The sequence below is a fragment of the Sceloporus occidentalis genome, unplaced genomic scaffold (assembly GCF_023333645.1).
Source record: "Sceloporus occidentalis isolate IW3139 unplaced genomic scaffold, rSceOcc1.0.p SCAF_103, whole genome shotgun sequence".
Lineage (NCBI taxonomy): Eukaryota > Metazoa > Chordata > Lepidosauria > Squamata > Phrynosomatidae > Sceloporus > Sceloporus occidentalis.
In genome coordinates this window covers 1,986,441-2,005,460 of record NW_028317083.1, presented here as the reverse complement: position 1 = coordinate 2,005,460, position 19,020 = coordinate 1,986,441, and the positions used below count along the sequence as shown (strand labels likewise).

General features: G+C 41.4%; 1 protein-coding gene across 1 annotated transcript; it reads right to left on the bottom strand.

Annotated features, from left to right (window-relative positions):
- Nucleotides 1–17,125: 17,125 nt before the first annotated feature.
- Nucleotides 17,126–18,211, bottom strand: LOC149283522 (G protein-coupled estrogen receptor 1-like). The gene has a single exon (XM_089497514.1). The coding sequence runs from the start codon at nt 18,209–18,211 to the stop codon at nt 17,126–17,128; it is 1,086 nt and encodes a 361-aa protein (XP_089353640.1).
- Between the last annotated feature and the right edge of the window lie 809 nt (nt 18,212–19,020).

Sequence of the window (19,020 nt, the reverse complement as noted above, 5' to 3'; positions counted from 1 at the left end):
CCGATATATATTATTAGTCCCTGCAGCCAATATATATAAATATTAGCCCCTGCAGCCAATATTTATTGATAATAGGCCCTGCAGCCGATATATATAAACATTAGTCCCAGCTTCCGATATATATTAATATTAGCCCCTGCAGCCAATATATATTAATATTAGACCCTGCTGCCAATATATTTGCCACACTGCAGATCAGGGGAAGACAGTGAGAGTCAGTGCAGTGTTCCCTCCTTCTGACTGCACCGTGACATTGAGAGGTCCTCTCCCCTGTAATCATCCCCAGAGTCCCTTTGTCCCCTCATTCACTAAACCATAGCGCTCTTTTACTTACACCCTGTAGTTCAGGTATAGATCAAATAAACAACACATGGAAACAGCACATGCAACTGAATGAGATTAAAAAAAACCTTGTATTTGCAGGTATACATAAATAATGTATGGAAACATAGCATTGCAGGTATAAACCAACAGAACACACAAACCCAGCATTGCAGGTATATATCAACTGGAAATCACATGTACACTCAGCACTGAAGGTTTAGATCAAATAATCAACACATGGAAACAGCACTCCAGGTATTGATCAACTGAATAAGACATGCAAATCCTATATTTGCAGGTAAACATTAATAATGTATGGAAATATAGCCGATACAGATGAACAGAATGACACAAAACCCAGTTTTGCAGATATAAATCAATTGGAAATTACATATAAACTCTGCATTAAAGGTATAGATAAACCCCCCTAAATTACAGGCATAGATCACTGGTCACACACCCCAAAGCCAGCCCTGGTGTCCACACTGCCCATATAGAACCTGACCAGCACCTAAGTTACACATTATGTCAACTTTGTCCCCAAACAGCTGAACGTACGCCGTTTTTGTCCCATAAAGACCTCTCCCTCCCAATCTATCCTATCTACCCCCTCTCCCTCCCAATCTATCCTATCTACCACATCTGCCTCCCAATCTATCCTATATCTACCACATCTGCCTCCCAATCTATCCTATATCTACCACATCTGCCTCCCAATCTATCCTATCTACCCCCCTCTCCCTCCCAATCTATCCTATCTACCCCCCTCTCCCTCCCAATCTATCCTATCTACCCCCCTCTCCCTCCCAATCTATCCTATCTACCCCCCTCTCCCTCCCAATCTATCCTATCTACCCCCCTCTCCCTCCCAATCTATCCTATCTACCCCCCTCTCCCTCCCAATCTATCCTATCTACCCCCCTCTCCCTCCCAATGTATCCCATCCACCCCCATCTCCCTCCCAATCTACCCCCTCTCCCTCCCAATCTATCCTTATCTACCCCTTCTCACTTCCTATCTACCTCTTCTCTCTAACCCCCTCCTAACTTTCTAACCCCCCCTTTGAAGTTCACTTACCTTGGGCTTGTCCAGCGGTGAGATCGCGAGGTCTCTGTATCCCTGGTTCTGCCGGCTTCACTGCTGGGCGCCGGATATGACGACATATACCGGCGCTCGGCTTGAAATGCCGGCACTGCGAACCAGGAAGAGGCCTCGCGGTCGCGGAGAAGAGTGAGAGGCGCCGAACGGTTGCTCAGAACTTATTCCTCAGCAACCGCTCGGCGCCTCTCACTCTCTCCTCCGGGTCTATTAAAAAAAAAAAAAAAGCCGGCGTTTCAATTGGGGGGGCACACCGGGGGGCACAGCATGATGTAGGGGGGGCCATGGCCCCCTCTGGCCCCCCCCTGCCGACGCCACTGCAAATACCTATCCCATACATGTTTAAACTCATATTAACATCTACCACTTCTGCTGGGAGGCTGTTCTGCTTATCTATCATCCGTACATTATATCCAAGTGTCAGAGCCACAATGTAAAACTAGAGGGTTTAACATTTCTCCTGTGAAACAAACTTCCCTCGTATATTTTGTTAAATCCCTTGTGAGTATTTAAATGTTTGTCACATCTCTCCCCTTTCCTCCCACAGCTGTTCAAAAGTTTGGGGTCACTTAGAAATGTTATTACAATATCATGAAATGGATAAGAAATCCAGCGCAGATGGGGTTAATGCTGTAAATGACTGTTGTAGCTGGAAATGGCGGATGTAATGTCATCTTAGGTGTGCAGAGGCCTTTATCACTCCCATCACGCCTGTTCCAACGGCCCTACATCATTCCCATCACTCCTGTGTTCCAACGGCCCTCTATCACTCCCATCACTCCTGTGTTCCAATGGCATGTTGTGTTCGCTGACCCAAGTTTAAAAGGCTGATTGATGGTTAGATTTTGACATTTCCTCGAGTGACCCCAAACGGTTGAATGATGGTATTTGTTGAATATGTGACACCTTTTATATACATACGCAGACTTTTCTATCACTTTTTTTAATCACCCAGTTCTAATTCTAGCGAGAATAAATAAATGTGACAGCGTGCCATGGCTGATTGGCGTGTTTACCTATCACAGAAATATACAAGCATTATAGTAACTTATAACCCATAATAAATATAACACGGTATATAAGACTCAAAGCAATACGACTTAGGAGATAACCACTTTTAGAACGCTGCCTTGGAAGATTTTTGTTTGTCCAATCTGTACTTTGCACTTATTAATTGCCCTCTAGAGTGTAAGCTTATGCACAAGCCGGGCCCTCTTTACTTAATGTATCGGTTTGTCTCAGTCTGTCCGTTCTAGTTTCGTCTGATCCTTTGTAAGAAGCGCTGCGGAATCCCGGGTAATTCATCATACGGAGACTTAGGACACTTTGACGAAACTATACTGATGTAATTATGTGTTATACGCGTCAGCTCAGCCTTTGTTGCCGAAGCAGCTCACTAGGGTTAAACTCACTCTTTAGTGAATAACCCCCAGCCTGCATTGTTCTACAGAAAGGCTTTGCATTATATGGCGTCTTTAGTTGAGGTTGAAGCTTTAGTAAGCTTTTGGTGCCTTTGGGGTCTCTTCTTCAGATGGAAGGGGAGGTCTCTGAAGTTTATATATAACTTTACACATTTGTTTTTTCCACGCTGGCCCAATAAAAATTATTTAGTTCTTACTGCTATGGCTCCCTCTAGAGGACATTATGTTTACAGAGTTACTCAAAAACTTAAATTCTCCATAAGATAACTTAAATTTACAAATCTCAGGATCTGCTTTCTGAGATGACGGACAGGGAGGGAGGCATCTTATTTTTGCATTTAATATTTGCTGGAATTCAATATTTAACATCGTTCTTTTATCATCTGAATATAAGCATTTATTCTTCCAATATACTTTATGGAACGAGGAATATAACATTTGTAACAACGTGACTATTTCCAGTGTAGGAATATCTCTGGTCGCCTCGTGTTACTGGACGATTGATGAATTTGTGACTTTAGGACTCTGGATATTACATTGTGTTAGCCTTGATGGTAGATGTTGGCAATCATCATTCTGAATAATATTGGTGTCGCTTATAGTCCTGTTATGTTGAAGTCTGAACCTGGAATGTATCTCCATTTCAGAATGGCAAAAAATAAGAGCAAAGCAGAAGAAAAAAATAAGAAAAAGAAGCTGGCAGGGAGCCCAGCAGAAGGAACGCCACCGAAAAAGAAGAAACTGATGCCTAAGGTCAGCGATCTGTGAATGAAAGTTATGGGGTTCACTGAATCTCCCTCCCCCGAGTTCTGTTGGATGAGAGATTGTGTGTCAAGCTCTCAGCCCAGCATACAAAATATTTCATTTGTTTGTCTAGAAAGCTTAACTATCCATACAGTCAAAGGTTTAAATAAATAAACCATTCGCAAGGAATGATCAAGTTATTGAGAGGAAACTCATTTAAACTCAGAGGCAACTCACATCTTCAATAAACCCAACTAACTGGCTGAGCGTTATAACGTTACCGGTCAGTATTGGAGCAGTCCTTTACATCGTAGAAAGCTGAATGCTACACGTTGAGTTGATATACATGAATAAGGAGGGTATTTAGCGATATAAGGAAGGACTGACTATGCGGTACTTACCTGAGAACAAGTCTGAATTCATGTGTGTTTGTAGTCTGGTAACGCCAAATGCCAGAGTAACCATCAAACCTAATGTTCTTCTGGGTTAGCCTGCTGTCCTGTTAACTGGTGTTTTACTAGGTACTTTAATGTGAGCTGTTTTGTACTGGGGTAGAAGGGGAAATATGCTGTCCCTTTAACCCCTTCATGTACAGGCTTACAATGCATTGTCTTTAATTGGTTTAAGGAGAACCCGCTGTCCATTGTCCTGGGGATAAATCAATAACTTAACATTTTATTTTTTTAGCACCATACATCTTTTTGGGAACATGCAGGTCTATTTCACTGTACAGAATTATAAGCTACACATGTGGCATGGACAATCCACAGATCATCAGAGATGAGATTTTGTTTGAACTAATCTCAACTGTTCTCGTAGGGGACATTTAAAAGGGCAGTTTAATGTCCCTGACTCTCCCGCTATAGAAGAATGCTTATTAAAGTACTCTGTGAGTAATCTTCCAAAATAACAAAGCGCTTGCTTCTGTAGGTGACCTCTTCCCCCACGGTCCGTCTATTCTTGACACTTAGCTGAATGAAGCAGCCGGTCAGTGGCCGGTATGCGCTTGCAATGAGCTTTCCACACATACACACTGGGGTCTAAACAGACCCCCGCCTGTAGTATTCACAGAGCCAGTGTCTTGCAGATCACAGATCTCTATCATATCAGCAACGAGTATTATATCGGTGAATGTATTCTTTTGACTTGAGATGTTGGGGAATGTTTGCAGGCATGGAAGGTCTTTAATTCTCAAAGAGATTTAAAAAAAAAACAAACAAAAAAAATAAATAAACCCAGTGGCGTTGTAGAGATAATGGTTTTAAATATACACATTCCATGTAAACCAGACAGTGTTTTTGTTTTGTTTTCTTTCTGGCTCTCCATCAGACGGAAACATGACCGATACTTGTGTTCCTGCGTGCGTTACATAGTATCAGTTCCTTCCATTTGTTTTGTATTGTGCGCCCCTCTTGTTATATAACGGTTTGGCAGCCTAGTTCTGCAATCCTCTGCAAATATAGGCCGGCAGAATGAACACATTTCCCAGGACAAAGTATTTGCAGCTGGGAAAATAGCTTCCACTTTGAAGATCCTTTTCCCAGGCAGAAAAACTTTAGCATCCCCAACTGTACCCTATGTAAACAAATCGGGGGAAACCTTGCAGCGCCACCTGCTGGAACAAGAGTGCACTGCAGGACTGACTGTTGTAACATCACCTAAATGGCACTTTTTACCCTCACATACTGTATGATTTTCTTTTAATGCATGTGTGCCCTTTTATTCTATTTTTCTTAGTATTTTTATTTATCACTGATACGCTTATTTTAAATGAAGAGGCCACAGTGGAGCCAGACCCCCAAAGATTTTACTTTTTGGTGCTGGAGGTGGGTTGTCCTCTTGGGCTCCCACCTCCCTTTTGAAGACCTTATTGGTCCCCCTTTTCCTTTCTGGCTGGGTATTGTTTTGGGAAGGGTGGCACCAGAAGATGATTTGGGATCCATTGTTCCACTTTGGTTTCCCTGGGCGGTTTCAGGTTTTCCATTACTACCATCTTCACTTGATATGTACCACGGGATCTAATACCATTGTAGTCTATTACGGCTTATACATTAATTACATCCTTTAATATCACAAGACGTAAACCTCATGAAATAGAAACCATATCATTGCTTCTGTCTTTCATTCCAGACATTGTATAATTTGGAAAGTCATTGTTGTGTCCAACCAAGCCCTTAAATGTCAATCATCTGTGGTACTGTTTCTGTTATATGGGATATCGGTTATTATAATGTTTTTTGGTTTTTTTTAGAGATAAGCCATGATGTTTTGTATATATAGCATGGTATGAACATTGTCGGTTATTCTTCCCGGCTGACCCCAGGGGGTCATTATAATTGTCACTCTCAGGTATTCTTTGTTCTAGTGCAGTTCTGCATGAAGCTATGTGCACGGAAGCCATCTGTCTTTCTTCATATAATAATCCCATCATACGTAGCCACAATGTTTCCTTGAGCCTTCTGGGAGTGTAATGTTGTATTATTATTACTGCCAGTGTCAGTCTCCATCATAGTCAAGTTTAATATTTGTTTAGAGGCTCTGCGTAGGCCTCCTGCTCCCCAAGGACACCCAGCTGGCCTCCCTCAGCATCTTCTCCTGGGGTTTATACACTAAAACTGGAGTTGGCCAAAGAGTTGTGGTGTCTATACCCTCAATTCACAATATATTTTAATGGCTCAGCTGACACTGCATAACATACGTTTGGATCAGTAAGGTGACATTAAAGACCCTTAACTGATGTTAATATGCTTTATACGGGGCTATCAAAGTTATTCTTGGAGCAGAAGTACACTTGGGACTATGTGAAGTGAAGCCAGTGAGATGAAACTGCAACTCTCCTGCAAACCCCCCTGACAGCCCGCTCTATAGCAAATAAATGTCCCTGTTTCTTTCCTGAGTTTAGCGGAAGCTTGGCTCCTTGGTAAAGAGATCCGCAAATACAGGTGAGAACGTGCTGACCGATCCCCATTTAGAACCATGTCCCACCGGCTGTGCTTCTAGATATTTGCCAGAGTCAGTGTATTTGGCAGTCCAACATTACCGTTACTAAACTAGGTGCAACATACAGCATGAATGCACCGGAATAAACCTTTGTCTTCGCTTTGCCGCGCTCACAGCGTGCTGCCAAAAACCAGCAGGAACGTTCTTTTGAGCCTTTGTCTGCCAACACACACTTCCACCGTCTGTCATTCTTATGGCAACAATTACATTGGCGGTTAAAGTAATTCAAGAGGAATGTAATCCCTTTTGGTTTCGTCACGGTTCAGTTCCATCTTTCAAATAAACGTTACTAGGAAAGAGTGAGAGAGAAGTGATATGTTTGCCCTGCTGCTTTTATAGCTAATGCGCAAAAAAGTCTCTAATATTCTAATAATAATAGCCTTAGATCCTCCAATCACAGATTGTCCTTTGCATTTTCTTTGTTTCACAAATTCAATTTTCAATAGAAATTGCAATTTCTCCTGGTGCAATCACAACAAATAGCTTTTTTTTTTTTTTTATTCTGTAAATATACCGTATTGGCTCGGATATAGGCCGCCCCCGTATATAGGCCGCACCCTAAAAGTTTGGTGCTTTTTTAAAGAAAACGTTTTTTTCTTTAAAAAAGCACCAAAAAAACATGCTGCCACTCTGCCCCCCCCCGAGATATGCTGTCACTGTCCTCCCTCCCCGAGATATGCTACCACTGTCCCCCCCCCGAGATATGCTGTCACTGTCCTCCTCCCTCCCCGAGATATGCTGCCACTGTCCTCCTCCCTCCCCGAGATATGCTACCACTGTCCGTCCCCCCCCCCGAGATATGCTGCCACTGTCCTCCTCCCTCCCCGAGATATGCTACCACTGTCCGCCCCCCCCCCGAGATATGCTACCACTGTCCGTCCCCCCCCCCCCGAGATATGCTACCACTGTCCGTCCCCCCCCCCCCCCCCGAGATATGCTGCCACTGTCCTCCTCTGCCCCCCGACTGACTTACCGGAGCTGACTCCCGGGTGTCTTGCGGGGCCGGCGGGGGACATCTACGCAATACGCGTATACAACTTCCGGTGCCAGATGTGCCGGCACCGGAAGTTGTATACGCGTATTGCGTAGATGTCCCCCGCCGGCCCCGCAAGACACCCGGGAGTCTGCTCCGGTAAGTCAGGCGGGGGGCCAGAGGTAAAACGCATCGTGCGGTTATACAACCGCACGATGCCCTTAGACAACCTCCCGTGCCGGCACCCCCCCTGTGGAAAGTGCTGGCAGGGGAGGCTGTCTGAGCGTATCGGGGAGTAGGATGCAGGTCCCCTGCACCACTGCGGGGGATCTGTATCCTAACCCCGCTGCCTGCCCGGCGCCCGGGACTGCATGTCCCGGGCGTCGGGCGCTAGACCCCGAATATAGGCCGCACCCCCACTTTAAAGACTTAAAGTGGGGGGAAAAAGTGCGGCCTATATCCGAGCCAATGCGGTATATTTTTTTCCTTAACCTTTCTGGTTTTGTCTTATTCTTTGTATTTGAACGTCTCATGGTCTCAGTTGTAACACTCATATTCTCTCTGAACTTACACAGGTGTGTCAGAATTCCAAAGATCAGTTAAATGTAGGTGATGCACATGATTTGTTATGTGGTCGTACAACTAGATGTTTTAATGACAAGTGAGGGCTAACAAGTTCAAGCCTTTGGGGGAAAATTCAGCCAAGGGGCCAACTAATAGAGCAGCCTAAAACCCATCTGGCCAAGGAGGACATGCTCCATGTGGGTTATCCAGCCCTTTCTATAGTAAGGAAATGTATAGACAAAGGATCCAGTTATCATGGAATTGCCAGCTATTGTAGATGTCCTGGTGGCCATATGAGGAATACTCAAAAAAGCTTCAGGACATTGCTCCCTCCCCATTTTTCCAGGCATTCCCAGTTCAACGAGGCTTGACAAAACCACATCTCCTTGAAAATATGAGCTGTTGGCAAGTAGTCCTTTGAAAGCCTTGAACTGAGCAGGTAATCTCAATGTGGAGTCGCATAGATAAGTTATAACTATCTATGGTGGCTGTTTGATTGTACTTTTCACAGGTGGAGCCCAAATTCTAATTCTAATGAGACTTATTCGGACCTCCTTAAATTAGATATCTCATCATATAGTACATTTAAAGAGAAGGGTGATGGTGTTTTATCCTGGAGAAAAATGTAACCAGCTGATTCTGTTCTGATAAAAAGAATCAGTGAAGGTTATTCAGAAAAAAGCAAACATCCACGCACCTTGAGTAATAGAGAAAATCCAATCCACGTCTATCCACATAAAGCAAACCGTAGTCGCATTTTTTCCCATACTGTTCTACGTTTTCACGAGAGAAACGTTCTAGAGAACACTAAGTTTATGAAGTACGGATGTGGTCTTTAATAGCCTTAAGCTAGTCATAGGGACAAGATGAACTTGTACGGAGTTTTTCATGTATCGGACGCGAAGCTGGTGGACGATACTCATGGGAACATTACGGTTTGTAGGCTTTGCGTGAACAGCTACTAGAGGCTCCTCGCTGATATTATAGGATCAGGTGGACTAAACGTTTAAGGACCATTACTTGATATTTGCAATAATTCATTGCATTAGTCAGAATTCACAAATATTTTTGTTAGTATGTAGATTTTGAAAACGGCAATAAATATAAAGTAATGCATTTGGGAAGACAATCATACATTCACTGACTGTATGACTGTATGAAACTGTGACATAAAGGAAATATTTGCAGGAGATGTTTCTTGAATCACGAGAAATAGTGTGAACCTATAGCTGCAAATGCTATAAATCTGTGAAATGTTCCGCCTGGGTATTTTACTGACAGCTGATTATTTATATATTTTAACAAATGTTCCTATGGCAACAAAGCATTAAAATCTATCAGGGCCCCCTTGTTGGTTTAAATGATTTGGACTAGAATGAAGCGCTAACATTGCAGACATGAACATAGCAATATACACCATGAAGGCTTGTGATGATATTTCCGATACTTATACTTATATTTATATGATTTCTAATAAATAGCACAAAGAGGCTTATGGGACTTTTATTTTGTTGCGGAAGTTTAATATTCCTCAGCCATAACAGCTTGAAATTCCCTTGCATCAGATTAAGGGAACACTCCAGCGATCAAATGCACTTCAATGGATGTCATACCTGCGTGGTCCATTTTTCCGTGGTTTGCAGAATCCACGACTATCTTCACATAACGTACTCCCCTCAATAGTAGCACTCTCCTGCCATTGATTGGCTGCTTGAAGCTGTCAATCAGTGGCAGGGAAAAGCTGCCATTGATTTCATTGACAACATTTTCCTGCCTGTATTATTTTGGAAGAATGTTTATTAAGGGACTCACAGGGTACTTGCATTATTCTATTGTAGGGGTTTCAGGGACATTAATGTGTTATTAAAGGAACACTCTAATGTGTAGTGCCATATTATAACAGGGGAAACTGGGGCATTAATATATTTTTAATATCTATTTTTCTACTGCAACGTGTTAAAAAGGCAATGTTTTATTATAAGGTTTTACATCTGTCTGGTGTTCAGCGGCAGGTGTTGCAACGTTCTCTACTCATACAAACGTGCCGGGTTATATTAGCAATAGAACTTAACCAAAGAAAGGAAGCGTTCCAGGCCGTGCTCCCAGTGCCAGATGCAGCCGGTACATTATAAAGTGATGCAGTCGTTTATCAGAGATTAAGGAATTTCCGTTGAAAAGCCTCTAGAGAACGGATTGTCTTTTACCATTAAATATTTGCTCAGCTGTCTTCAAAGCGGTTATATTTTTGCTAAGGGAACATTAAGTTATGCTAATTTCACAGTAGGGGACACTCTTTATTAAAGTTACCCCCAGAATTAAAAATTTCGATGGGATATCAGAAGTAAGGAAGCAGCAATGTCTAATCACAGAAAGCATCCTCTGCCAGGTTCTAATGCGGTGCGTGCAGCAAGTGATCTGTAACCGGTGCCGCGTTTATACATTGAGGTCTCCAATGTACTGAGTTCATTCACTAACAGGAAAGATGTGGTTCCAGCTCCACTCGTTTCACTATGAATGGCCAACAATGGCTGGTTCCTCCAGCTAGAAGAAGAAATCCCGCTGATTTGACTATACATTATACGGGAGCAGGTCTTCCTACAGCAGAAGCCCACCGGAGATGGACCTTCACAATGAATGGTGGGGTCAATTAGCTTAAACACAACTCTTCGTGTAACTTTGTCCCTTGGTGTGGAAACTCATACAATAGATGTGTTGATGTCATCACGCGTTCTGGTTGAAACGCCTGGAATCATTGGATTGCCGGGCTCCGTATAAGTGGACTTACTTTCAAGTGGTTCTCCCCCAAAAAATGAACATAAGACTACCAGAGAGGTCATTTTGTCAGGTGTTTCCATAGGCCTTGAACCTGTGGCGTCTTTATACGTCGCCACGGATTTGCTGTAAAAACAAAAAGCCTTTTAGCTGTTAACTTTTATGAAAAAAAATTTCAGAAAGGGTTAACGTTGGAACATCTCCATATCTATAATATATAAAGCTGCTTGCTGTTATAGAACTTAAAACAACCTCTATAGGTTCAAGCTGCATTCTTTAATTTGAGTACAATTTGAAATAAAAATATAAAAAAAAAAAAAATGTTCTTTAAAAATGCCACATGTTTATTTTACAACATCCAAATTCAAGAAGGTATGTGAAAACCTGTAGACTGCTGTAGAATCAAATTATTTTATTCCGCCCCATGTTACTTTTGGTGGCAGGTGTTTTTTTCAGTGCGTTTTGAGCACCATGTATATTTTTTTTTGTGGATTGGGCATAGAGATTCTCTAAACCTCCTGAAGAGCTCCGGGTAATTGGGTTTCCATCGTGCGGGACTTCGAATTTTATAAATATATTATCTATAGTTACTCAGCGCACCACAGATTACAACCTTCTCGGTATTTCTTACAGCAGCTGACCTCATTCTCTCTCTTACGTTTTTGTTCTTTTTTTTCTTTTTTTGGTTATTCGTGTAATGTTTTCAAGGAAAAATGTAATTATTTTGACATAATTGAAATGTGGAAGAATGTAATTAGATGCCGTTTTTCTTGGAAATAATTGCTAGCCAAACATATTTATTCTTTTGTCTTGGTAACTCTAGGTCTTTCTCTAGAGATGTCATTATTTATAAGCCGTGCGCTTCTTTTGGACAGAAGAATAACAATATATTCTTTCAAACAAAAACAAAACAAAAAAAACAACATATAGCAGGAGTAGATCTGGTGAAAACACTTTTAAAACTGTATATTTTTTACTACTTATTACTCTCTATGGGGAAAAAAGGCTATTCCTGCCATTACCTATCAATCTTAGGGAAAAGATCTATCCGCTTTTGCAATTAAAATCTGCAAACTAATAAAAAGCAAAGTGGATATAAAAACATATATAAAGCTGTGTGTTGATAAATATTACATTGCTAAATAAATGGATAAATACATGAAATAATTGGAGAAAAATAAATTCAGTGTTCATTAAGTTGATATATGCTTTAGTACATCATTAAACGCAAACGAAGCAACATGAATCTACCTGGAATGGAGGTCACTGTGGCTGACACTTCTGTTCCGTGTATTCTTTGTACGTGTAAGTGTCATGTGATGCTGCTTGACCCCGTAGAGCATGCATCCATGAAGCATTTCCCAGTTTCTTCTAACCCTAGGCTCACCCCTTGCGCACTTTCACAATAACACCATACGCTGGAATCCACACACTCTAACACCAAACACTCATTCTAACACCATACAGACACATACACATGCTAATAGCATATACTCAACAACATACAGCTACACACAAATACAGCAACACACACCAGCTTAAACCATATTCTAATATACACATATAACACCATGCACTAAAACACCTACCCACCATACACCATATGCTGAGAAACACTCATGCTAATGTCATACGGTAACACACACAAACATATACTCATACACACTGACACTACACTCTTATAGACATGCACCCACTACCAAACATACATTCACATAGACACACACCATACATATATGAAATATACATACTTACACACTGAATCTGGCACAACAATATGGTAATAGACCAAAAATCCAAATTTCACGTGTAAAGTGTAAAAAGTAATATAAATAAATAAAAGAATAAATGAATACTCCCCAAGATAGCAGCCTCCAAAAAACACTCTTCCTCAAGATGCTCAACAATACAATATGGCGACCAAGGAGCGCATATACATGGGGAGAAAAACAAAAACAACACCAATAGTGTAATATGTATACAAAATTAAAAATAAAAAAGGGGTGTAAGATCCACTCACAAACTAATCTCCCCCTCCTCAGATTAGTCAAGATACTGCACCATTTGTGGTCTTTTTCTATTTTTATAGATTTTAGAAGATATTAAATTCTGCTATTACTGAACCTTGATGAGCCAGATTTATTCAGCAAGTTTGTGAGTGGATCTTACACCCCTTTTTTATTTTTAATTTTGTATACATATTACACTATTGGTGGTGTTTTTGTTTTTCTCCCCATGTATATGCGCTCCTTGGTCGCCATACAACAATATGGTAAGCATGCTGCCTCTGGCACTACACATTTACACATACACACTGACGCTGCAGTATACACACGCACACTGACGCTACAGTATACACGCACACACACATACTGATGCTACACTATACATAAACTACTTCCCCTCTTACCTCTTGGAGACCCACTGCATCACCGTCTTATATTCGACATTGGGGTCATGTAATGCATGACCCCAATACATAGCTTAGAGGGTTTAACGCGTTAGTATACAGTGTAGATAAAGTATCTGCTGAATTTAACTCTTTTGTAACTGAATGCAGCATTAGAAACATCATTCCTACCCGGTTTCCTCGCGAGAGCCACTGGGGTCCGAGTATCGGGGCTGAGTATCGGCGGATTCTGATAAACACGTCTATGCATTTGGAGGCAAAAGGCTGAAGTGTCCCTTTAAATGTCATGTGACACAAAAGCAGGCACTCTGATGGGTTGTTGGCTTGTTTTGTTGGCGCACTAAATATTAAATATGCGATATGTTTCTTATTTTTGTAATTTTGTAATAAACTAGAAAATGTAGATGGTTTTATCTCGAATTCAATTTTTTTGTTGAATTCACTAATATTCTTACTTTAGTGAGCTCATTGACACTTTTATTACAAAGTGACGCCGTGTCTTGCCGTAACGCCCCGTTAGCGAGAGTGCTTTACCAGAAGAAGGTCATTACAGAGTCCTATTAGGGAGATTCTAATGCAGTCATTAATCAGGGATCTGCTCGCTATGTCTCTGTTTACATCACAACTATTTTAAAGATGTTCACCAAAGAGAAAAAGCTTTAATTGCTCCGGAGACATGAGCTAATTCAGAGACCGCCGTGGTCAAGCTTTGGCGCCGAGCCAGCAAATTAGAAGAAGCCGATTAATGTGAGAATTATCGCTCCAAATTATTTATATTGAAAAGGCTTCTTTTACACAATTAAGACGTTAAAGCTTAAGTTACGCAAAGCTGGTAAAGGCCATTTTTGACGGCAGTCTACTTTCTTGTTGAGAACAGCCTTCCTTGTGTCAAATCTTTGCTGATGTACATGAGAATTCTCGTTACCACGGCCCTCTAGACGGCTATTTTAAGGCCGCGGCTCTGGAACCAATTATGAACGTCGAGATAAAGCGGTACTCGTTTCATGATCGTTACAATCGACTCGGAATAACCCGAGAAATGAGTGCTTGAAAGCTTCAGTCATTGGGTTTCCACTCGTAAACACTGTGTTTATAATATCACCCGATCCATATGTTTTATTGCGACGTTCATAAGGTTGAAGCGGTAAACAGCCCCCCCACCTGACTCCTATCACTCATGCTTACTTCATAGTCTATATCCTCAGCCTGGACGTTACAGGGACGTGTAAGACCCTTTATGGGCTGATTTGAGGCAAAACTCCTGTAAAGTAAATGTTTACAGGTTTGGACTTCACAGGCCTCCTTCTAATCAGCAGTCGATTCGCTGCTCCATTACAGTTTGTAAATATAACGTAATAGTGTCTCATCGGAGAAGCTCCAGGGCAAATTAGATGATAGTCCATTGGTTATTTCTTAAAAGGGGTATCCAGTCTCTCGTCAGTGAACAATCTATGTTAAAATACTTTGATAAGCGTTCAACGTAATAAAATAAAATCACTTGTATTCACCTGTAGGAGAAAGCTTCAGCTCCAGAGCAGTGCAACGGCCTCTCTGTGGTCCAGTTTACTTACCAATGAGCACTCAAAGTTTATGCGACCATGGCGTTTAGATGTAGTTTAACAAAGTTTAAGATTTGATGGATTACTGAAAGCATGGTGGATTAATGGAACAACCTCCCAGCAGAAGTGGTAGAGGGTAATATAGTAAGGGAATTTTAAAACTGATATGGGCCGAATGCAATGTTCTATGATTGTGATGTTCAAAATGCACCCCCCCCTTTTTTACGGTACTGTTAAAATTCCGAAATATTAGGCATTTGATTTATTGCGATTTTGTATAGTTATTTGTTGTGGGAGTGCTATACAAATTGTGCCTCTTAAGTCGTTTTTTTATATGAAATTATTCGTTTTCTCACTCTTTGAATTCTATGTTCTGGCTCAGTTTGTTTTCTGCAATCGTTTACTTTGAAGATTACAGGAATAAATATGGATTACGTTTTGGGTTTTATTTAGGAAAACGGCAAAATGACTAAAATAAATGTCCCAAGCTTAATTAGATGTTTGTTTATTCACTGCACCCATATAAACAATATGTGGTGGGCGGGAAACCTTGCACCCAAGTGTCCCTTTTTTAGGGGAGCAGTGGAAATTTAGTAGGAATTGTATGATGCAAAAACATATTTAGAACTTTAATGTTAAGTTGAAGAATATTGTGTGTGTGTGTTTTCTGATTGTCTTTTTATATTACTCCATTGCTTTCTAACTTATGGTGTGCCCTGCACCCAAATATTTTTTGGGGGTGATTGGGATAACAGGAAGCTAGAAACAAAATCTGAATCATAGAATATATATATATATATAGTTCTTCTTTTGCAGTTTGTTTATGGTTTGTTAAAGAGACGCTCGAGCCATCATATACACTTTAATGCATATGATAGCTGAGAGCCCCCCTCAAATTTATGTAAATGCATGGGGAGGTTCAGCGGAAGCCCCCCCATTTCAGGGCAGGAGATGGCTTTATCCGAACACATTTCCCGACATGCGATATAATCGCTATCACTCTGCTCCTGCAGGGGTCTAATGAGACCCCTATGCGTCTGCACAGAAACCGCTTCCATTGATTTCAAGGGGAGAACATTCCTTCCGCTGACGGGTTTCTTCAAGTAGTCCGTGGCAAGAATCCTTGCGCCACGCAGGGGATGGGAAGGGGTATTTACATTTTTCAGCAATGCATATATTCTAAATTCTATAAAGGAACCAAGTTAGATTTGTTCAAAACATGGATCCCATCATTTTTTTTCTCCAGGCTCTCAAATCTTTTCACTTAGAATATGGGTAGCTCTGGAAGTTATCAAGAGTCTGTATGATGTCATTGTTCTCAGCGACCTCATGGTCTGAGAGGGCTTATCCATCATCTACTGTCTGGGAAGGAAGAGGACGGAAACGCACCACACCCGGCCTAGCTCTACATGATGACAAAAACTAGGAAGGGAAAAGAATGAGAATTATGCAAGTCTGGACAACAAGTCCAGCGATCTATACATCGTAGTCCCAGTTATGTAAGAATCTCGCAGTGTGCTATCTGTAGAAACCGCAAGACCGATAGTTATTACTCAGGCTGTCAATAAGTACCCATTTGTATCAGACTTTGGAAACATTTTGAGATTCCAAATGTAACTTTTGAGTAGTGAGTTATGAAACCTGCTACCTTATCAAGTCCTTCTCAGTTGGGCATTGATGTTCTAGACTCCCAGCTGCCCAACAGAACCTGCTCTACATCCTAGAACCACACATCTTCTGCTCTGAGATATGATGTCATATCTTAGCACTGCACCTCATAAGGATACACAATGTTCGAGAAGAGATCGTAGCGGTTCTATAAACGCAGAGTCAGTGGGACACTGTGGACCTAATTCTATCCCCCTGAGTCCTACGCTAGTTATAATAAAAATAGAATGATTGCTTTAAAAAAAAAAATCAGCTAAATAGGCGACCCGAGATATCCTGGTAACGATTAGGCTAAGAAACGTGACAAGCGCAAGAAAAACATTAATGCACATGGATATTAATACTAAACATACATTAAAACCTCTATTTTTTTTATGCACCTTTTGATTAATGTAAAGGTTTTGTTTTCTTGATGACACATCCACTTTATCAACCGTTTTTATCGATGGCAAGTGCCCAAATTTTCTCTCCCACACAGGATATTACAATCAGCGTGGAAATAAAGCAATTAAAATGTATTTAATCTCATACAAAACAACCCAAACTCGCAGAAATAGTCATTTTTTTTGTTAAAAAACCCCAAAACTTTTATTTATACACCACTGATATATTTAGCTTCCGAATGCTCGGAACTTTCAGGAATGACGGACTTCACAGAGGTTTGGCAGAACCGGTTAAATGCCGACATGCTTCTTTTGTCCTTGATGTAGAGCCGAAGCTTATCTCTGAAAGTTTCCCCTAAAAAGCTATAAATAAGTGGGTTTAAGCAGCTATTGGAGAACGCTGCCAGGTTTACAATGTGGCCCGTCAGGGGATGGTTGTGTCTGAAAGAATGGTTGTTTGTCTGATTGTCCGCGCTACCTTGCAGAAGTCCGATGCTAATGAAGACGTTTTCCGGTAGCCAACAAATAAAGAACACCAAAACAACCACCACGATCATCCGTAGTGCCTTTTGCCGACGGGGTCTCAGGCTCCTGTGTTTGTGCGCTCTTACTAACACACGGATAATTAGGGAATAACAAAGACCAATAATTGCGAAGGGGATGATAAATCCCAAGGTGATTTCCAGCCATTGGATTTCCTTGACGTCCGCGAAGCAGAAATGCATGTCCTCCGTGTGTTGAATTTGCACCGCCGTGAACGGCAACAACGTGGCGGAGATAGATGCCATCCAGATGAGACCGCAGCTTATCCTGGCGTGCTCCTTAGTCCTAAATATATTGGATTTCATGACTTTAGCCAGGGCGATGTATCTGTCGAAACTCATCCACGTCAAGAAGAAAATGCTGCTGTACATATTAATTTGCAGGAAAAGAGACATGAAGGTGCAAAGTATGGTGATGTCGTAATATTTTTCGTTAAGGTTGAACACTTCGATGAGAGAGTCGGCCACCAGGATAAGGTCGGCGGCCGCCAAGTTGATAAAGTACAAGTCGGGAATGGTCATTTTTTCACGGAAGCTAATGTTCACAACCAGGATCATGATGTTCCCCAAAAATCCAATTGGGAAGAGCAGTACAGTATAAATGCAAGATAAGAAAAGGCTTATGAAATAGTGTTTGTTTATCGCTGCGCTGTCTCCGGCAGCCACGCTCACGTTACACGCGTCGGATGCGTTCAGCGCTAAGGCTGAAACATTACACGCTATTGTTGGAAGTATTGTGCTGTAAAGGTCCATGGCGAAAGCTAACGAGTAAAGTCTAGTTCCTCAAAATAATATAATATGTCCCACAATCTGAAATAATCCTTTTAGCCGGACTGGTAGTCATTTGTAGAACGCGTTCTCTCGTGAGGTGCCTCCTCCTCTTGTTGCATAGACGAGCGGAAATTGAGGAGCCAAATGCTCGGAAGCCATGAAGTTCAAGTGTAAGGTGAGAGAGTCCTCTTCAAACCATATTCAGACTCGTTCTATTTCCATTTCGGTACTTTACACATCCTTTTGTCTGCAGCTGAAAGAGAAAAAATAGAACAATCATTTATTTTTAAAAACAATTTGTTAGGAAGCGATCCCACTCGTCCATGAAGGTGGTAGCGTGGTGTGAACTTCACTGAACGAGATAATTGTTCATTCATGAACAGTTGACCTAGCAGAGGCAGCCAACAAGATTCTCTTCGGCTTTCAGGCTCGTATGATCCCAGCCAGATTTTGGTTTATATGGATGATGGGTATTGTACCCGTCAACATTTGAAGAGCTGCCCATTTGCTGCTTCTGCTGATGGAGACATCTTATTATGAATAGATGGATGGATAAAAATCACCATTGAAGTTTGCAGGAAGCATTCCAAAGTAATGTTTTAAGGAGAACATCTATCACATTCATGTATATCGGCTTTGATGTTCATGGATGAGGGGTTGGTGAACCTTTGTACCATTCAGAAGAAAAAGCAAGACATATATGCATCTTTTGTTCTTGATTCGGAAAAGATTGGGTCTTTAGTTAGAGTTGAAACCATTTATTGAGCCAACTGAGAAAAAGATATAAGGTT

Coding starts and splice junctions, on each gene's coding strand:
- LOC149283522 (XM_089497514.1), bottom strand. CDS start 18,211: ATGGACCTTTACAGCACAATACTTCCAACAATAGCGTGTAATGTTTCA.